This window comes from Patiria miniata, unplaced genomic scaffold, assembly GCF_015706575.1.
Source record: "Patiria miniata isolate m_02_andy unplaced genomic scaffold, ASM1570657v1 HiC_scaffold_9, whole genome shotgun sequence".
Lineage (NCBI taxonomy): Eukaryota > Metazoa > Echinodermata > Asteroidea > Valvatida > Asterinidae > Patiria > Patiria miniata.
In genome coordinates, this window is record NW_024037076.1 from 11,890,157 (window position 1) to 11,910,213 (window position 20,057).

A 20,057-nucleotide genomic window follows, 5' to 3' on the forward strand; every position below is an offset into this window, starting at 1 on the left:
TCATTGAGCTGAAACTTCAACAGGTTACGTTTTGAACATGTCTTTTAAAATTTGGATTTTGAGTGGTTTTACTATTCGAAACGAACAAAATCATTACAAAATGATCCTACATGTCTTTAATATTAGTACAAAGCAAACAAGGTAGAGTACAGAAAATTGTTTTATCCCCCTCTTCCTCCATATAACCACATTTTGTTCATTTCATGATCCTTTGTCGGACATCTTAGGCTCCACAGTCTCACCAAGTTCCTGTGGATAGACATATTTTGTGTAAATGTTGATGTGTGTGGTTAGATTGGCAACAGACTGAAGCTGTGGTTTGGGTGGAGCCTTTAGCACTAAGACAAAACAAAATTACTACTACACAAGGAAAGTGTTGGCACAAATCCTTAAAACTCAGCTCAAGGCAATGTTCAAAAAGCTGCTATCCAGTTTGTTAAGTGTAACGTCACTTCAGTTTAAACCATACCCACAGCACATAAAGTCAGCAAGGTAACAAAAACTAGGAAAAAGTAGGAAAAGTAGGAATACAGGAAAGCCTGATATTCCTCATACCATCTCAGCTTCCTAGGACTATACACCTTCATGCAGCCATTTTTCAACCACAAGGTCCATCTCAGCCCTCGAGGGTACCCATTTTACTCCTAGGTGGGGAGAAGCTACGGTATTGACCTATCGCCGTTTGCGATTCAGCCACGCCCCTTAGACAACCCTATGGATTTTTGTACACTAAATTTTGTTTGTCTCCGATTTTGCGCGTTCCGCCTCCGTTTGTATATCACGTAATTGGACAATATTTCAGAAGCTGCGTAGACGCAATTCTACCGCGATAGGTCAATTGGTGATATGTGTCTTGCCCAAGGACACACATACCGTAACCACAAAGGCTGGACTTGAACCCACAACCTGCAGTACTACCAAGAGATCTTGAATTAGATGCTCCAGACCACGAGGCCACGGCACACCACGTAACACCTATATTCAGGTTTAAAATAAAACTGAATTTGCTCATTTTGGTATTATGGGCTCTGTAAACGAGTTTGAATACTGCAACGTAATCTACTTCCATTCCACTCACTTCAAATCATTGTCCCAGTGAAACTGAACCATACAACAAATTATGGCCGACTAAGCTTGCTCAACTTTAAAGGTCACAATCCCAACTCACAGTAATCAATCAGTCCCAAGAGTTTGGAATTTCTGTCCATTCTTAATTTCCTGCTGGTATTTTGGTTTCTCCAAATGATGAATCCAAAACCTTTGTGTGTGTGGGGGGGGGGGGGGGTGAGGGAGAGGGGAGAGGGCATGGGGGAGGGGGGTTAAGACCCTGTCCTCATCTCGTATTTCAAAGGTCACCTGGAGACAGGTAATGGAGCTGTCCTGCACTCTCAGTTGACTCAGAGTCAGATGCTATCTTAACCTCATTCAGGTTTTACATTGCAATAACCAGTTAGCATCGGGTTAAGAGGTTAAGAATGACTCGCCTTCGGGTGACGTCTAAACACGCTAATCCCTCTTGCCGTGTGTTGATCTTGAATTGGCTGTTGTGCACGGCCTATTGTACTATTTGCACTCCAGTGCACACCCCGGAGTATTCAAACATATGAGGTTTGGGCAAGAAATTTCGTACAAATACTGTTGAAATGACTCTTGCGAATCAGTATTTGTGGCATTTGGCTGTATATCAGTAGTTGCGTGGAAAATTTTACCTTTTGCGAAAATCGAAATTTTCGGCAAAAAAATCCTAGCTCGAAGTGGTTAAAATGGGACATTACATGTAAACTGTAACATTACGGAACTTCAAGCAGCTTTCTTGGTCATTGGCGTGCACACTGGTGTGTGTCCTCTGATGCAAATCTTGACAAAAAGCACCTACATTTTTTTGTAATGCACGCAATTTGGGCATTCAAATTCTGCATTCAAATTCTGCATTCAAATTCTGCATTCAAATTCTGCATTCAAATTCTTTGAAAGCTTAGTGAGCAAAGATATTCTATTTGGACATTGTTTCATAAGCAGATGATGCTAAAATCCCAAGACTGGTTGACCTGTGACATTTATTCTCAAGCTGATCATAATAAGAGGGGTGTTCAATTAACCTGATTCTTGTGGTTTGCCCGTCTGTCTTTACTCTAGTTGATCAAGAGAGGCTACCCTATACATAGCCTGGCATTTCATGTATGCACTTTCAAATTTTAGGCTTGACTTTTAATGCACATTATAAGATTTTAAGGTAGAGTACAGCATTTGCAGCTATCCAAAACGTTACTGACAAACTTATTGTTGAAAAGCATACTTGGTTTGATGATAGTAATTGCACTAAACTCTTTGTGAAATTATTCATTCTGGCATGCTGTCATTTTGAAGAAAACAATTTTAAAAAAAAGGTCCTTTCCAAAGATGCGTCTAAAGACGCATTTTTGGAAATTTCCGTTAGTAGCTCGTTCTTAATTCAGCGACTGGTGCGTGCAAGCGCTGCCACAACGCACATGCGTGCGCTGTTGCTACACTTCATCAGTTCAGTGCGTGACATCGTGTAGCTGCAATTGGCTCAATGAGAATGTGTCCCATGCGCTGATATTGGGAGCAATTCAAAACATGACTTGGCAATTTGAAGTGAAATCGAGATCCTAGAATATTGTTTTCTTGGAATATGCAGTTCACTGAGCTAAAACTTCATCAGGATAGTTGCTAAGCATCCTTCTTTTAGATTTTAAGCACTTTTGTTGCTTCAAATGAAAAAAAAAATGCACAACGACAAATGATGTACTCTACACCTTTAAGGTCAACTTTCATTTTTTTTCTCTTCAGATCTGCATGTAGTCATATACTTCCATAATTCTTGCACAGTAAAGCCCACCAGGGGAAACAGAAGATGATTTCACTGAAGTGTAACGTCCACGCATAATTTGAATAATTAGCTTATCAGGTCAGGCAAGCCTCCAGAAGCATCAAATAAAGTTAACTCCCACACAAACTGTATCAGTCCAAGAACAGATTGCAACAGACACATCCAAAGCTGTATCCTCTGCTGGTTGATAAGAGGGAAGCTGTGCTCAGATTTTTATAATTTCACGCTGAGTGCTGGAAGGTTTCTTAAACTGATATTTGCTTTCTATTTGTTGGGCAATCTCTCGACTTCTGTAAGAGCCTCAGCACTGAACTGACAATAATAATGTGTATTTATAAAGCGAACATATCCACAAGTATTGGTGCTCAAGGTGCTACAGCATTATTAACCTGATCATTGGGTCAATGAAACATTCCAAATACCATCTCAACTCCCTGGGGAGTATACAGCTGGCTGCTGCCTCTTCAGCACAAAGCAGCTCTAATCAATCACAATAACCATCTCTGTCCTCACAGGTACCCAAATTACTCCTGGGTGGGGAGAAGCAATGAATGACAAAATGCCTTGCCCAAGGGCACATGCACCATAACCCCAGGCTGGACTTGAACCCAGAACCAACCTGCAGAATTACCCGCAGATCACAAATTCAATGCTCCAGAAAATGACGCCATGGCACGCCACTTTGGAAGTGGATCAAACCGTTTGGCACAGGCGTCGCCAGACCAATTTTGCAATAAATGAATTGGCACCTCTTTAGGAGATTTGTTGACATCCGTTTTTCAGACATCTTGTTTGAAAGCTATCTATACCCTACCTTGTAGTTCCACTGCCCCTCCCCTCCCACCTCCCCCCCCCCCAACCCTCTCCCTGCCCCCCTCCCCCAACTCAATCGTCAGTCTTGTCGGCAAAGTTGAGAAACTGTCGGCAAAACAGGCTACCACCAAGCGCCATATTACATCCGACATTGCCCAGTCCAGCCTCTCCCCCAACTGGCCCGTCATGCAGTCGGCAAACTTGTGGTCACACCCCAGATGCCAAAATTGGTCTGGCGACGCCTGTGCCAAGCTGTTTGATCCAATTTCAAAAACCTCCAACTTTTCATGTCTCGTTAAGAAACCAGAAGGTTGAACATGCTGCCCATGGTGTAAACACGGCTGTAGACGAGGCTTGGTACAAGGGGTGATAGGAGTGGTCTTGACCATTGTATGAGCTTTATAACACCTTAATCTGAGGGTATTAGAACTAATCCACTCTGCAGATGGAGACTGTCAGCGACTGCGGATTCTTAGACTTGACCCAAGTTGGGTGTTTCGCTTGGTCTTTGCACTATTCATTAACTTACAAAATACATTCGTATCTTGCCAGGAACTTGTACACATTCAATGTGCTCATCGACCAATCACATCGCATTATTTGAGGGAATCAGCATTTTTATTCGAAATTTTCACGAGTCAGCACCTGGGGATTATTAGACTTTACCCAAGTCAGGTATTTCGCTTGGTCTTTGCAGTATTCATTCACTTACAAAATACACGTGTCTTGCCAGGAACTTGTACACGTTCAACGATATCATCTCCAGATTTGGGTAGCAGCCAATCACATGGCAGTATTTGAGGGAATCAGCATTTTCATTCGAAATTTTCACAATTAGTGCAGATTGCTTTACGCCACATACATATTTACATTCTTAACACCCAATCAGCGTTGCTTGTGTATTCGCACAACCAGAGGTTTGCCTCAGTGAATCTAAAACCCCTTTGGTTCACATATTGCTTCTTTTAAATCACAGACAAAAATTTTACTGAAAATTTGTTTTGTTCCTGAACCAATGTTTGTTCATTTCAAATACAATTTCAAAACCTTCACAGGTCATGTACCACTCTCTCATAACTACAGGAACAAAAAAAATGATTGAGTCTTCTAAATTTGGTTACTTTGATTTGTCAAGCTTTTGCAGTGTGTAACTGCAAATGGATCAGGTGCGACTTAAGAGACTGTCGATGTTACATGCATGCAAATGTACATTGACGTGGAGCATGTGTATATTATGGAACTTGTTAGCCTACGCTTCTGGAATGATGTTTGTGTGATGGAATTCAAGCCTGGTTGTGATGGCAGCGGGTGTTGCGGATGTTGACTTAAGTATGACTTGAGTGAAGCCTCATGAATTCTCAATCTTATGATTGAAACTGAAGGGGGTCTTAGCCCAAACTATCTCGGAATCTTGGAGGGAGCCAGCTTGGATCAGGGTGCCAACAAGGTGTGGAAAGACCTTGCCCTGCCCTCGCAAGTCACACACTGACTCATCAAAAAAAATACTTCCTTGTATTAATACCTGTGTAATAAGCAATCAATGCAGGTTCGTTTGATGGAAGGTAGCACTGGAACTCTGTAAGTCACTGCTAGGGTTTGGCTCCATGATCGTGAGTCTAAATCTACAGCGGCTAGAGACTAATCCGGCGGCGGCCATTTTCTGAGTAGGCGTCAGGCTCGCACAAGTCGCGCTCAGGTGGCACACATGCACTTTTGGCTACTTCAACCAATAGGAATACCCAAACTCTACATTAAGATAAAGATTTATGGTAGCACCATGTGACAAATCTCTTTTATGAGTTAGTGAGGTTCTGAAAAGAACGGGGGGGGGGGGGGGGGGGACTCAGTGTTTCGGACAGTATGCTCTGCCCGTCATCAAGAGACTGAAGGGTTTTTCAACGGTGAAGGGAGGTGATGTTATGAAGCCCGGAAAGGGACAGGGTGGATTTTTTTTTGTAATTTGCTAATTCATTCCCACGAATTACTAATCCGTTTGCACGAATTGCTAATTCGTTCGCACGAATTGCTATTTTGTTTGCACGAATTGGTAACTCGTTCGCATGAATTGCTAATTCGTTCCCACGAATTGCTAATTCGTTCCCACGAATTGCTAATTCGTTCCCACGAATTACCAACTCATTCCCACGAATTACCAACTCATTCCCACGAATTACTAAGGCGTTCCCAGATGCGCGAGTTAGCAATTCGTTCCCATGAATTAGGAAATCGTGCGAACGAAATAGCAATTCGTGGGAACGAATTAACAATTCGTGCGAATGAAACAGAAATTCGTGCGAACGAAATAGCAATTCGTGCGAACGAAATAGCATTTCGTGCGAATGAAATCGCAATTCGTGCGAACGAGTTAGCAATTCGTGCGAACGAATTAGTAATTCATGGGAACGACTTAACAATTCGTGGGAACGAATTAGCAAATTACAAAAAAAAAAATTCCACCCTGTCCCTTCCCGGGCTTTATATGATGTAGTTAAGGGAGGTTATGTTTTAAGTTTATATATTATTAGCAATATTTCACTTCCAGTCACAATGAATTTTGTGAGGATTTTAAAAGCTGCTATCTGAACAGTGACTCTTGTAGGATTTGCATACAGGGCGTCACCATTTGGACAATTTTTCAATGACATTATTGATCCACTCGGGATTGCATATTAGCAGGGCCTAGCTGACAAACTCAAACACATTTACGTGAGTGAAATGCACCCTAATGTTTTGTAGGAAAAATGTAAGCCCCAAATCAGAGTACCCTATTACATATCAATATACGAGACAATCATGAAGCGCTGGGGCCAATTTACGACGTGTCGCCTCACATCTGATGCTATCCAGGTTTGTACCAAACATAACAGGTGGCCTTGGTCAAACAATATTGTTTAATTACTAGTATTAATGACACTAACGAGGACTTTGCTTGGTACAAAACCTATCGCTTGAAAAAGATAATTACTCCTAATGTAACCAATTATAATGATTCAACTCACATTTCCTTTCGAAAAACCCTTGCCAAAATCTCGGTACTTATTCAATTTATTATATCTGCTCAACATCTAGTTTGAAAATTTAATTTGAAGCCTATAATGGAAGCTATTAATCAGGGGTGAGATTGGGAGAAAATGACAAATCCACAAAATGATCGGCAGAGGGTATGAGGGTGGCTGAGGGCCCCAAGGACTATGGCATACATGTATGTTGGTATAAATTTGACTAACGGCTCCCCTAAAAAAAAAAAGTTTCTTCTATGAAAACTATGTAAACTTTTATATGTAACAACATATTTACAGTAATATCTCAGATTTCAAATTCAAGATTTCAAAAGGGATTCTTAAAAAATCCTGAAATCTGGAACAAAATCCTGAAAAAAAATCATGAAATCAGAAAAATTTGGACAAAATAATTATGAAATCCGGAAAAATCCTGACCAAAAAATCCTGAAATCAGGAAAAATCCTGAGCGATCCTGAAATCAGGAAAAAATCTTGACCAAGAAATCCTGAAATCAGGAAAAAAAATCATGACAAAAAAAACGGAAATCTGGAAAAATCTGGACAAAAAATCCTGACCAAAAAATCCTAAAATCAGGATTAATCCTGACCCAAAAATCCTGAAATCAGAAAATATCCTGAAATCAGGAAAAATCCTGAAATCAGGAAAAATCCTGAAATCAGGAAAAGTCCTGACCGAAAAAAATCTTGAAATCTGGAAAAATCTGGATAAAAAATCCTGAAATCAGAAAATATCCTGAAATCAGGAAAAGTCCTGACCAAAAAAATCCTGAAATCTGGAAAAATCTGGATAAAAAATCCTGACCAAAAAAATCCTGAAATCAGAAAATATCCTGAAATCAGGAAAAATCCTGAAATCAGGAAAATCCTGAAATCAGGAAAAATTCTGAAATCAGGAAAAGTCCTGACCAAAAAAATCCTGAAATCTGGAAAAAGCTGGATAAAAAATCCTGACCAAAACAAATCCTGAAATCAGAAAAAATCCTGACCAAAAATCCCCAATTCAGGAAAATTCCTGACTATAAAATCCTAAAATCTCACCCCTGATTAATAACTTGATAGAAACCATCAATGTGGAGGCAAGACAATCTGAGGTTTCCAAAACACTAATTGGGCCTTCTGTGAAAACAATCACTTCAAATTGCTATTGGATTGAAAGTACTTACTCTCAACAACCAGCGTTCCTGAGCTCTCACTGGCACCCGCCTTGTTGGTAGCCCGGCAACGATATCGGCCTCCATCTTGTACCCTGACTCTAGTAATATTCAGACCGTACTGAGTCACCAGGTAGTAAGGGTCACCAGGCGGTAGTGTGAGCTCTGCGTTGTCTTTGTACCATGTGATTGCGGGGACCGGGTCACCGATGGCAACGCAGGGAAGGAGGACCGAGGACCCGAGACCGGCCCGCAGGTCACCTGGCCCTGACGTGATTTGTGGGGTTACTGCAATTCACAGAAGAAAAAAAAGGAGACAAAAATAAATCAACAGAAACTGGAAAATGAACAAGTGTGCATTCTGAACTGGGCCCCAAGAGCTGCTGGGCAGAGAAAACTGCTCAACAAATTACAGGGGAAGCAAAACTGGCTCAAAATCAGTCATTTTGAATGATTATTGCTTAAAGGGTTAGCACAGAGTTTTGTGCCAGCACTGTTAGCACAAAATTGCGATCATAAGCACGGAAATCTGTGGTTGGCAGAGCCTGGTCTTAGTGAAACTTACATAAGGTACACGCAGGCCCAGATTATCCAATGGGCACAGTAGGCACTGTGCCTAGGGCCTACGAAAAATTCAGGGGCCTAGGAACAATTTGAGGGCCTACGAAAATACCAGTGTGCCAACAGGCTTTTAGAGCTACCCATTTGGCCTTGCTTACTCAGTACAGCTTAGCATCAACATGAAATTGGAACTGGTGCTTGGCTAGAGTCTAGGGGCCTACAGGACACTGGTGCCTAGAGCCTACGGAACATTTAATCCGGCCCTGGGTACAGGTACATGTGACTAGAAAATGGTGTTTGAAAAATGTGACATGAAACCTGGCATGTCATTTAGCTACATTTTGCACAACATAACCATCTTTCGGCAAATTTCAGGTTACACAAACATGGAAAGTAGACTTCATTTTGGGATCATGTGTGGTATCAGCCAACATTTACATACCGCAATCTTTAGGAACACAATGTTAAGCAAATTCTATATGAATGATGGTGACAAGGGACGTTTTGAAGCAACCACATCCCACACTACTTACTCAATATGCCAGGTTTGGCGTGACAAAATTTGGTCCGCGTCATGAAAACTGACAAACAACTCTATAAATGCATTCTTAAAAATGGGACTAATTTAATCATAGCTAAATCACATCATCCTGGGAAGATCACTTCACACCCCTCCCATCTTTCTAAACTAGATATAAGGCCAAAAAAAATAATAAGTCGGTCTCTGGTCAGCGCGCGCGTCGATTTTAATCATGCGCGTCGATCTTTTTTTTTTCCAAAATGTTCCGCGGTAGCTCAAACAGCGCCCTCTATTTCCGCACCTCCTCAATTTTTTTTTTACCAAAGAGCACCAAGGAATGGGAAATTGCACCAAGGCAAATGATCGAAAGCACCAAGGCAAATTATGGAGGACACCAATGTACATGAAGACACAAAAAAAGCAAAATAGTACCCACCTTGTCTGTACAATCCAAGCTTGAAGAAAAAAAAAAAAAAAAAAAAAAAAAAAAAAAAGCCGCGTGGCCGCGTCAATTCCGAAACTTTTGGTCTGACCAGAGACCGAATATTTTTTTTTTTTGGCCTAAGCGCAGGCAGAATATGCCTGTAATCTGCTTTGCTAAGAGAAGCTAGTGCATTTGTAATATGCAATTCTGTTTGACCCTTGTATTCAAAAGGTGAATTAATCACTGTATTATCATATAAATTCTTAATCTTTGATTTCCTATAGTTTTCCTTGCCATAAGTTTTTGACCTGCAAAATACATACCCATATAAAATCTGTTTAATACTTTACAGGGTGGGTCCAAAAGAAAGTGACCTGGATTAATAATTTGACACACTGATGAGGCATATATTAAATGACCATGTTTTTTCACTCATACAAGAAAAAGAAAACAATCACTTATATTGATCCATGCTATGAGAAGTTATGCACAGTTCACTAAAAAAGAAACCATTTTTACAACTGTCCGTGGAATGCCATTTGAAGCTACTAAGCTGAGTGAGAACCAGAGATTACGCACATGCATTCACATACAAATGATATTTTTTATAATTTGAGTCAAGACTGATACATTACTCTTACTGTCAGATTTTGTGTTTTGAATATAGAAAAAATGAAGTCTTTTTTTTCCTGAAATGACTGTTTTCCTGTGCAAATTTTTGTTAATTCATGGAGGCAGGCAAACGTCACGTTTCACTGCATTTAAAGGGTATTCATCAATGCGTAGAACGGTAAATGATCAGTGGAGGACAGGTGAATGTTGTGATGTTTGTATTAAAATAGACATAACTTACGAATAGAGTGTTCAAATTAAGTGAAATGTTCACAGTTACCCGGTAGTAGTCAATATTACTTACATTATTCCTGTGTTGTTTTTATTAGAGTGAGCCACATATTTTTGAAACATTTCTTTTTCTCATTAGGACTGAAATCAGGAAAAGCACAGAAAAAAATATTGAAATCAAGAAAAATCAAGACAAAAAATTCCTGAAATCAGGAAAAACCCTGACAAAAAATCCTGAAATTAGGACAAATCCTGACCAAAAAATCCTTAAATCAGGAAAAAAACATGACAAAAAAATACTGAAATCAGGAAAAATCCTAACCAAAAAATCCTGAAATCAGGACAAATCCTAACCAAAAAATCCTGAAATCAGGACAAATCCTAACCAAAAAATCCTTAAATCAGGAAAAAGCATGACAAAAAAATACTGAAATCAGGAAAAAAAAACCTGACCCCAAAAATCCTGAAATCAGGGAAAAACCCTGACAAAAAATTCCAAAAATCAGGGAAAAACCCTGACAAAAAGTTCCTGAAATCAGGAGAAATCCTGATAAAAAATTCCTGAAATCAGGGAAAAAAACGTTACAAATGAAAACCTACAACATACTTCATTACCTTGCAGTTCCAGAACTCCATTGAGTCATCTGGATAATAAGACCAGACATTTGACGACAATAACAGCACTGGCTATGTGCCAGCTCAGAAAAAGAAAGAACAAATCCCCTCAAAAAATATCAATAAATCAAGCAACCAAATGAGCAATACATGAAACCTAACCTGTTTGAAACTGCCTTATTTTTTTTCTCCACTTACCTTTGAGAACAGCAAATGTAGCAATCACTAGAACAATAATCCACAGTCCATTCCGTGCCATTATGGACCGACAACACAAAATTCATTAAAGATCAAAAGCAAACTTCGCCCGCACAAAACTCCAAGTGCTCGCTTTACCATCAAGCAACAATTAAGGAATGATTCATGCTTCCCCCACATGCCCCATTTAAGTAATCGCTGTAATTCTGTGACGACAGAATTTTTTTTGTTGGTCCATCGGCGGAGCCGCCACAGGGATTTAGTCACCTACAGATACCCGTTTGCCGCATAGCGTTAAGCGAATCTACGCGCGTGTGCTGTGATGGCGTCGCCTCAGCCTTGTGGAATGCCAAGTGTCTCGGGGGGGGGGGGGGGAGAAACTTCCTTCATGGATGATTGGGCCGTAATTGATAGTTTCCCTTGGTGAGCGGAATAGGGTGTGATGGGTTATCGTACAAGTGTAGATGAACGTTATCGCTTGATTGAGGCCTGGACTTGGCACCTTCACTCCCCATTCTCGGGAATTTAATTTGTTATTAACATACTTGTTCAACTTTGAAGGCACGGTTGGATGTTGGGTACAGTGGTTTTTGGTGGCCGACACAATTGAAAATCTATTTGTCCTACATACCCAGTAAAGTGTAGAAGGCATTTTGCTTGGCACAAGATGGTATTAAGATTGTGGCAATTCATGCATTGCGAACACAGAACAATTTGCAAAAGTTTATCACCAACTTGGATTCTGATCAGAGCAATCCAAGCAGTATTCAGATTCATTTTCAGAAAATGTCGGGCTGTCAAATAAATAAGCACTCTTTCAAACAGGCACAATGTCTCAGTGCAGAATATCACAGGGGTCCGTCATTAACTTTCTCATTAATCCAAACTCCATGTACCAAATTCCTGCATTAAACTTGGAACATACGTAGTCGCCGATGTATACATGTAGATCGGTACCAATATTTGTTTAAAGGTAAGTGATGTCAGCGGCATATTGACATATAGCCTTACAGCATACATAAGCAATATTCAGCAAATTTTTATCATTAAAAAGTTATCTGTATCTATGTAACAGTTTATATTTTGAGTCTAACACAGTGCTACACTGTTTGGGGTTGTTGGGGTTTTTTTCTCTCATATAACCCCAAAAGGGAAACGGACTAAGAGTATTATTTATAGAATAACTTTAAAAGCTGAACTTTTTAGCAACAGTTCTCATTGGTTTTGTACGCGAATTTCAATCGTGGACGTTCGGTCAATCGTGGACGTATTGTTTGTACCCTAACCCTTTTGTCCTAGGTCCACGATTGCCGGTGGTTACATACTCAAGGCGCGCCCCTCTCTGGAAAACAGTTTTAGCAGAATTTTTGGATTAGGGTTATCTGTCGCAAAAACTCAGAGGACAGTCAAGGAAATCATGATCGAAAATTTGGGTTGAAAGACTGTGCACGGTGCGAGTCAAATTATTTTTTTCTCTACACGAAAGACAAAGAAATGTCCACTGTAGGTATGCAATGTACATGTACAAGTCTGGGTGCCCTGGCCTACACCGCGTTATGGGCAAGTTTTTTATTTCAAAAATTGAAGAAAGAAATTGACTGGTGCAGGGGTTTGAACCTGTTACCTCCGGGAAAACTGTTCCGGTGCTCTTACCAACTGAGCTATCCAGCCCTACCGGTATGTTGGCAGTTCCCCTATTAGTCAATATCTTTGTTCAAGGGGCGCTAGTCAGAAGCCATAAACCAGTATGCTATACAGCCAGGGATCACGCCCAAAGTCAGGATACAGACCTGGGAAACAGCAAAAGAGGATCACTCGGAGAGGATACGGCTTTTTATTCATTTGAAAGCTTTATTGTATGGCAAATTAAGACCGAGTTATGGGGACTTTCTGCTTTCCCCACAGCATTTTCAGTCCCCACAAATACCTTGTACAGACGAGTGTATGTCCACACAAGACTGGCTGCATTATCAGTCCTTCTGATTTGAGGCGTGCGATCGCACCCCCCACGCCATCACACGCCTTAATGCTTCCCGAGAAGTGCGAACAATCGCACGCCTGAATCCCTCAGTACCGCACACCTCTGCACACATTTACATCTGTGATGATTATACATCTGTGAGCTCTTGAAATGGCTTTACTGTAAACCAAGATGAACATTTAAAAAAAAAATACCAGACTGTTCAGTCCCAGCTTGGACCACAGAATCACATGCCTAGAAAAATCGCACGCCTAGAAAAATCCAGGTGTGCCTAATTTTCCACACAGCCATGATTTTAAAATCAGAAGGACTGCATTAAGTGAGTGTAAATAAAAAATACATGTCGGTTAAAAAAAAAAAAAAGCTAGGTGTCTGACAATACAAGTTTTCAACAACGGAAGCATTTAGACAGCCGTGACAGCAGTTGTCTCAACTTCTCTGTCTCAGATCCCGAGTTCCTTTGTCATCTGATCAGAAACAGTTGTCAGACAAAGTGTGGGAATCGCGTCGGAAAGATTTTCTTTGACCATGAATAACACCAACAAATGATCTGGGTTTTTTTTCTCTGGTTTGTGACACCCACTGTTGAATGTGGTTACTTTTCAAATCGCTTGACTTAACTAGGGCGTGGGGGTAAACCCATGTATTCAGCAGAATGATGTGCCAATTTCAGAGTGCTATTTTCAGAGCTTTTAGTAACCGAGATTTGACAAAAGCCAATTAGTGCTGGGTGGAGGGGGCAGGTTTTTCTTCTGAAGATGTTTACCATTTGTTCTACTACTTACCGAGATTTCCTGTGCCGGAAGGAATAGCTCAGACAATTAATTCACCAGATTTTGCAACTCCTCCTTCAAATTAAAAGTTCCTCGAAAGACAATTTCTATTGTCTGGCACTGACGTAACTAGTTTTGATATACGAACCTGGTATATCAATACTATGCGACTGCACGTTTGGACATTCAATAAAAAATGTGCCCATCACCGAGACACCGACGTATTTTTGGATAAAATATACATAGGTGACAAGCAAAACCAAATATGACTTTACATTTTTGGCCTTTATTATTGAATTCTGATGTTATAACTACATAACCATGTTAACGCCAAGCACAATATCTTTAGCTTTAAAATGAACATATTTGTAATTTGTTTACAACTTATATGATAAGATATAGCATAAAAAAAACCTGGAACAAACATATTTTAAAGGAAATATTTTTGGCATCTTTCATTTTCACGAATACAAAACTCAAAACTTTATTTGCCCTTTTTTAAGTAATTTACTTTTCTGACATGTTGATAAATGCGAACTTTAAACAGACATTACTTGTCAACGGAATGTCCGATTCAAGTGCAACAAACAGTAATGTACGTAGAATTTTTCTCCTGAAGACGATCAGAGCACACTGATTGGAAAGTCGAGTTTAACAACCAACCGGTTCTTTTCAGAACCACACATCTACTCAAAAGAGATTCTTCCACATGGTGCTACCGCAAACCCTCACTGGTTTACAGTACCGCCATGCAAAGTTGCAAATCTTATTTAAAGGAGAATTATATTCTTTTTCCTTATACTTGCAAAACGTCATTTTGACCTCTGCCCACGTCTGTCTCATTTTGCCAGAACGCATCACATTTGACCACGGGTGGAGATTTTATTGTCACATCCGTATCTTTAGAAATTAGGGCTTATATTAAATCTACAAATACTACTAACATAGATGAACATACCTAGTACGTCAACATACGCTGATGCTGACTCTGTGCCGTACATGTTGGACACCTCGCATGTGTACGTTCCCTGGTCCAGTCCGATGAGGCTGACAATGTGCAACAACTGACCAGAGTTTCTGAAAGAAAAAAATTAAATCATAAAAAAAAATTTGAAAATCAATGATTGCTTAAAAATATTCCTGCCATGGACTTATTCGGTGGATAAAATTAGAAGCCATTCTTGAGGCGGCACCACGTTCGTGCTCATGCTGCACGCATTCTTAATGGTAACCCTATTGGTCGCAGGAGTCCGGAGTGCGTGCGTACTACCTTAGCACGACTCACGCGAGCCTGGTGCCGCCTCAGAAAATGGCTGTCGCCAAATTATTCTATATATTGTTTGAATGAGAGATCCCGAAAAACACTCTGTTCTGCTCTAATACAATGTCATTTTGACTATTGTTGTTCATCCTGGTACTCTGCGTTGTCGGTAAAATTGAAGAAAAGGCTCCAAATTACCCAAAATAAATTAGTCCGGTTTATTTTAAACATGGATTCCAGATCACATATTGGTCAAGCAGAACTGAACAAGCTGGGCATGATAAACGTTAATGACCGCGTCAAGCTGAATCATGTTTTTAAAATTTTTCATGCAATGGCACCAGACTATCTCTGTCATAAATTTAGGAAGGTCTCAGATATGCACAATTATTCTACCAGGGGCAGTTCCACCAATTTTGTTTTTCCAAGAATTAAAGGGCAAGAGTACACTTCATTTTTTTATACCGGAATTCATCAATGGAATTTACTTCCAAACAGCATCAACTGTTCAAACAATCTTCCTCATTTTAAAAGGGCAGTGAAAGAACATCTCTCTTCTTATTAATTTTGTTTTTTAAGCAGCTGAGATTTTTGTGATTTCTGTGATTTTTTCTTTAAATTATTTGTCTGTTGCTAGATCCAGTGCAATTTTTTTTTTGAACTTTTTTATTTGTACTTGTACTTGTGAGTTTTTAAGGACCCCGATGGCATTAAGCCGTCTTATAAACAGCTTTTCAGGTTATCCTTGGCTTTGTATTTACATGAAATACGTTCGTTTTTTATACCATTGTATGTTTGTTTGTTTTTGCCAAAATAAATAAATAAAAATAAAATAAATATGTGAAGGCCTGTTAAATTTCTGAAAAATATTCTCCAGTGAGATCAGGCTTTTTAGAACTTAAGTGGGAAATATTTGCATGAAAGCAAAAAAAATACCACAATTGCAGCATAACCACGTCACAAAACAAAGATATCAGATATTCTTGTACTCCTGTGAGAGTAAAAACAAAAAGCTGTCGATACAATCTCATTCTTACCCTATTGTTGTTCTCCCTCCGGCTGAAATCACCACTGCATCTTTCTTCCAGATGATGATAGGGGTGGGATCCCCCCTGGCTTCGCAGGTCAGTGTCAGATCCTCTCCAAGAACAACCTCTTTGTTTTCCGGCGGTACTATAATGGATGCAGCAACTGGGGGAAAAAAAGGGAATTTAAACTTTTCAGAGAAAAACCAATTCCTTTTCTCTGACTCTGCATTAACACAAGATGTAGGCTTAGTTGTTAGGCACAAAAAAAAACTTGTGTTGCCCTAACCAGACCAACCCAAAAATCTGGAAATCTCCAGTTTTTTTTTTTTTTTACTTGAAAAAAATTTAATTAATTGTAACCTTACTGTTACTGTTTCTTTGTAATGCCATAATTCTGCATTTCGTTACAAAACGTAAGTACCTAAATGGCAGTACAGTTCGAATTTACCGTATTTTGTATGTGTAACTGAGGCTGAGGACTGGGGCATGTGGTGTGATGAACTGCAAACATCGCATACTTGTGTACCGACCCTCCTAATATTTTTCATGAGTGGGCAACACAACAATTTTTCTTTTTTTGACTACAGTTTGTGGTGAGCAGTACGAGTCACTGGGGCCGAGTCCGAGTCTTGAGTCACTTGGGATGAGTCCAAGTCCGAGGCTAGAGTCATTTGGTTCAAGTCTGAGTACAAGTCACAAGTCATTTTCCGGTGTACATGTACAATGTATGTACAAAATGGATGGACATGGACATGTATAAATGAAAGTGATGCGCAACACCACAATTGTGCAGTGCTGTTCATGTTAACATTATTTAGCGTTGCTTTTACATTACTTTCGGAAAATAAACATCCGAATTACGTTTTTTAAAAGTCCCAAGTTGTTAGCGTCAAGTCCCAGTCATGAGAGTCAAGTCTGAGTTCACAAATCTTTGGCTGATGCGACTAGAGTCAAGTACGAGTCACAAAAAAATGCGACTTGAGATGGACTCGAGTCCAAGTCCTGGAGGTGAGACATGCTGCAAGTTGGCATTCAAACCTCATTTGTCATGAATGACACCTATAGTACCTACAGTTTCAGGGTTCATTCACAGAAATGTTGATTTTGATGAACAAAGTGGAAAAAACAACCATTTTGTGTGCATCGTTCTGTTGTTCTACAACAAAGTGAGCTATTTCAAAGCCGGTTTTCTCAGTTTTGTAATTTGAACTCCAAGGAAGTAATTAATATCTAATACGTCATATCTCCAGAACGGGAAGGGCTATGGGCCAAATGAAAGCTTACATTGTGGGCTTTCCAACCATTTATGTAACTCAATTTCACTTTCTTGCAACATAATACCCTTTTGGGGAGCCGGTCACATTTACTGTACACTCGCATTCTGCCAATTGACCTGTACTGTATGTTATTTCTCGAACAATCTATGAATTTGGGGATCATTGCTATATCTCTTGTTATCTTTGTACAGGCCCCACGTACACACCTCTGACGGTCAATGTTGCTGTTGAAGATGTAACACTTTGAGGGATGAAATCATTGGTTGCTACGCAGAAGAAGTCCCCTTCATTCTCCTTGGTAACAGCTGAGAAGTAAAGATCCCCTACATCTGTTCAAAAAAATCAAAAGAATTAACAGAATAAAAATGTCTTTATTTCTTAGTTTTAAATCTGTATCTTTGCTTTTACATACTTTACATCTCAAGTCTATTTCATTGTTTTTAATCTTAAGTAAAGTGGTTTTCATCTAAGTTTGAATTTCTGGCCCCGTTAGTGCTCATTAAGATTTATGTAACAAGTTGTCAAAATCTCAATCAACGTGATTGAATTTTGCATTTATTCAGAATGACTTTAAATTACTTTTAGATCACATTTTATATCGATCACACTGGAGCTGGAGCACTTTTTAGATCAGCGTGTGTACATGGATGCATACAGCAAAGACTAAGCGTAATACCTGACTCGGGCCAAGTCTAAATTCAGCTCGAGTGCGAAACAAGGGCAAAATACAAAGGGCTCCTTTTTTTTTAAGGAATCCCTGCTATAATTAATTTTTGTTTTAATTATTCACTCAAGGACCTTAAATTCTTTGAAAATTCGTTTGGAAAAAAATATAAATTTGAAAAATCACAGGGATACTAAAATTAAAACAAAAGCCTAGCGATTGTCATTCCCTTCATATTAAACTGACTCCAACAATTTCCCGTGGTCTGTTTAATGTTTCATTGTGTCCAAACAAATTAGCTCTCCCAATGGTCAATGTACAAGTCAATTACTAAGCTTGCAAAGAAAAAGGTCATAAAACATAAGGTTTGGGGGTATAGTGACGGATCTGTTATGCATATACAGGGGAAATTCAACCCAAAGGCCAGCCGTTTGGCATAACCACAGCGAAGTGCACGATCATAATAGCTTCATTCAAGTACTGGAAGAGAAATTTTCCAAATGTTAAAAGGTTACACACACTTCGTATTAAGAAACAAAGTTGAAAACAATAAGTTAATAATAACTCTCGATAGATGTCAAACCCTTTAGAATGGATCTGTTTGAAAATGTCACAAGAGCGAATTGAGCTGTCAATCAAAAGCCTTGATATGTGGGGGGGGGGAGTATTCCTCTTTTTTTTCTTTTTTTTTACAAACTCATTGGAGGGCTGAGTCAAATAAACTGAGTATTCGAATATTCGATCAGCCACAAAATATCCAAATAGCTTTAATTCACAAAATGTGAGCGGTTTCAAAAAGATGATGAAAAACGGCCACGACTTCGCAATGTTATTTCAGTTGTATATGTTGTGTGGTTACATTTTTGGTCAAATGGCACACTTCTGTCGAAAGTTACTTTAAACACATGATTTCAGAGCTTCCATGAGGAATATCACATCAAATTTCTGCTTTAAAATATGCTAAATATCAGCAATTCTTCTACCTTGAAAACATAATAGTGACACATGCATAATGTAAAAAAAAAAATTAATTTCTCCAATTTTCAATTTGTATGTTTTGTTAAAAACAGTTTTATTTTGCAAGAGTCGAATTATTGCTGGGCTGCAAAAATTTCAAATTCTGTGAAGAAATAGTTTAAAAACTAACCGCCTGTGTATGTTTTCATTCAATATCGTGTTCAAAAGTAAGTAACTTTTGTATTGCCAGGAATGTAGCCATTGAAAAATCAAACCCATTTTGGGGGATGGGACTCTCAAAAGCACAGGGAATGCATCTTTAAATGCAGAGAAATCATCCCTAAATAGGCCTCGCAATCATGCATGTGTCCTTAAATTCAGCCTGCTTTTGCTGTGAAATATCCCCCCCCCCCCTCCCGAGGGAGAAACGCACATAACAAAACTAGGAAGAGCTAAACAGCTGTTCCATACCAATATTAATTAACCATTCAATCAGACCGGCTTTCCAAAATTTTCCCCGACTTTCACAATCATTCCGATGACAAAGCATTTTAATTAAGACAACATCATCGCTCGCTTGGTTAGAATTTCTGTCGGCAGGAGGAAGGCCGATGGTCAAAACTGGTTCCCTGTACCTACTGATTACCGGCCAAGTTCCTCTGTGCCATAACAGGTCAGCCCTCTTTTCACAGGTTTTGTTTTTTCCAAAATCATTTCCCAAACGTAAGGCCAAAAAAAAAAAGTCTCCGGTTTCTGGTATGGAGCTTGCCCAGAAAGTGGTGCGGCGACGCGGCTTTTTTTTTTTTTTTACCTGTTTTTTTTGCTTCAAATGTCGGCTGATGACTGCAAATGGTGCCCGACTAAACCTAGTGCAAATATATGGGAGTCCGGAGAGGCCACATAAAGCTTATTCTCGATCATAACCCCATCTAAAAACATGTTAAAATTGTGCAGCAGCAGGATTCCAGTCAAACCAGTGAGTTTGGCGGTTTTGAGACATCATCTTTTATTGAAAAAAAAACTTTTTCATTTTGCCGACGCGCATGGCTACGGCGACGCGCGCGCATACCAGAAACCGGAGACTTTTTTTTTTTGGCCTAAAATGCACACTAAGTGAA

The 20,057-nt window shown here is 39.5% G+C and overlaps 1 protein-coding gene across 1 annotated transcript in view; it reads right to left on the bottom strand.

The window, feature by feature from the left end:
• Positions 1 to 20,057, bottom strand: part of LOC119721074 (protein sidekick-1-like) — a 168,815-nt gene that overhangs the window by 96,907 nt on the left and 51,851 nt on the right. The window contains exons 8-11 of the mRNA XM_038190960.1: positions 17,525 to 17,647; positions 16,051 to 16,204; positions 14,711 to 14,829; positions 7,850 to 8,125 (exon numbers count right to left, since the gene is read on the bottom strand). Of these exons, the coding sequence (XP_038046888.1) occupies positions 7,850 to 8,125; positions 14,711 to 14,829; positions 16,051 to 16,204; positions 17,525 to 17,647 (672 nt within the window). The remainder of the gene's footprint in view (positions 1 to 7,849; positions 8,126 to 14,710; positions 14,830 to 16,050; positions 16,205 to 17,524; positions 17,648 to 20,057) is intronic.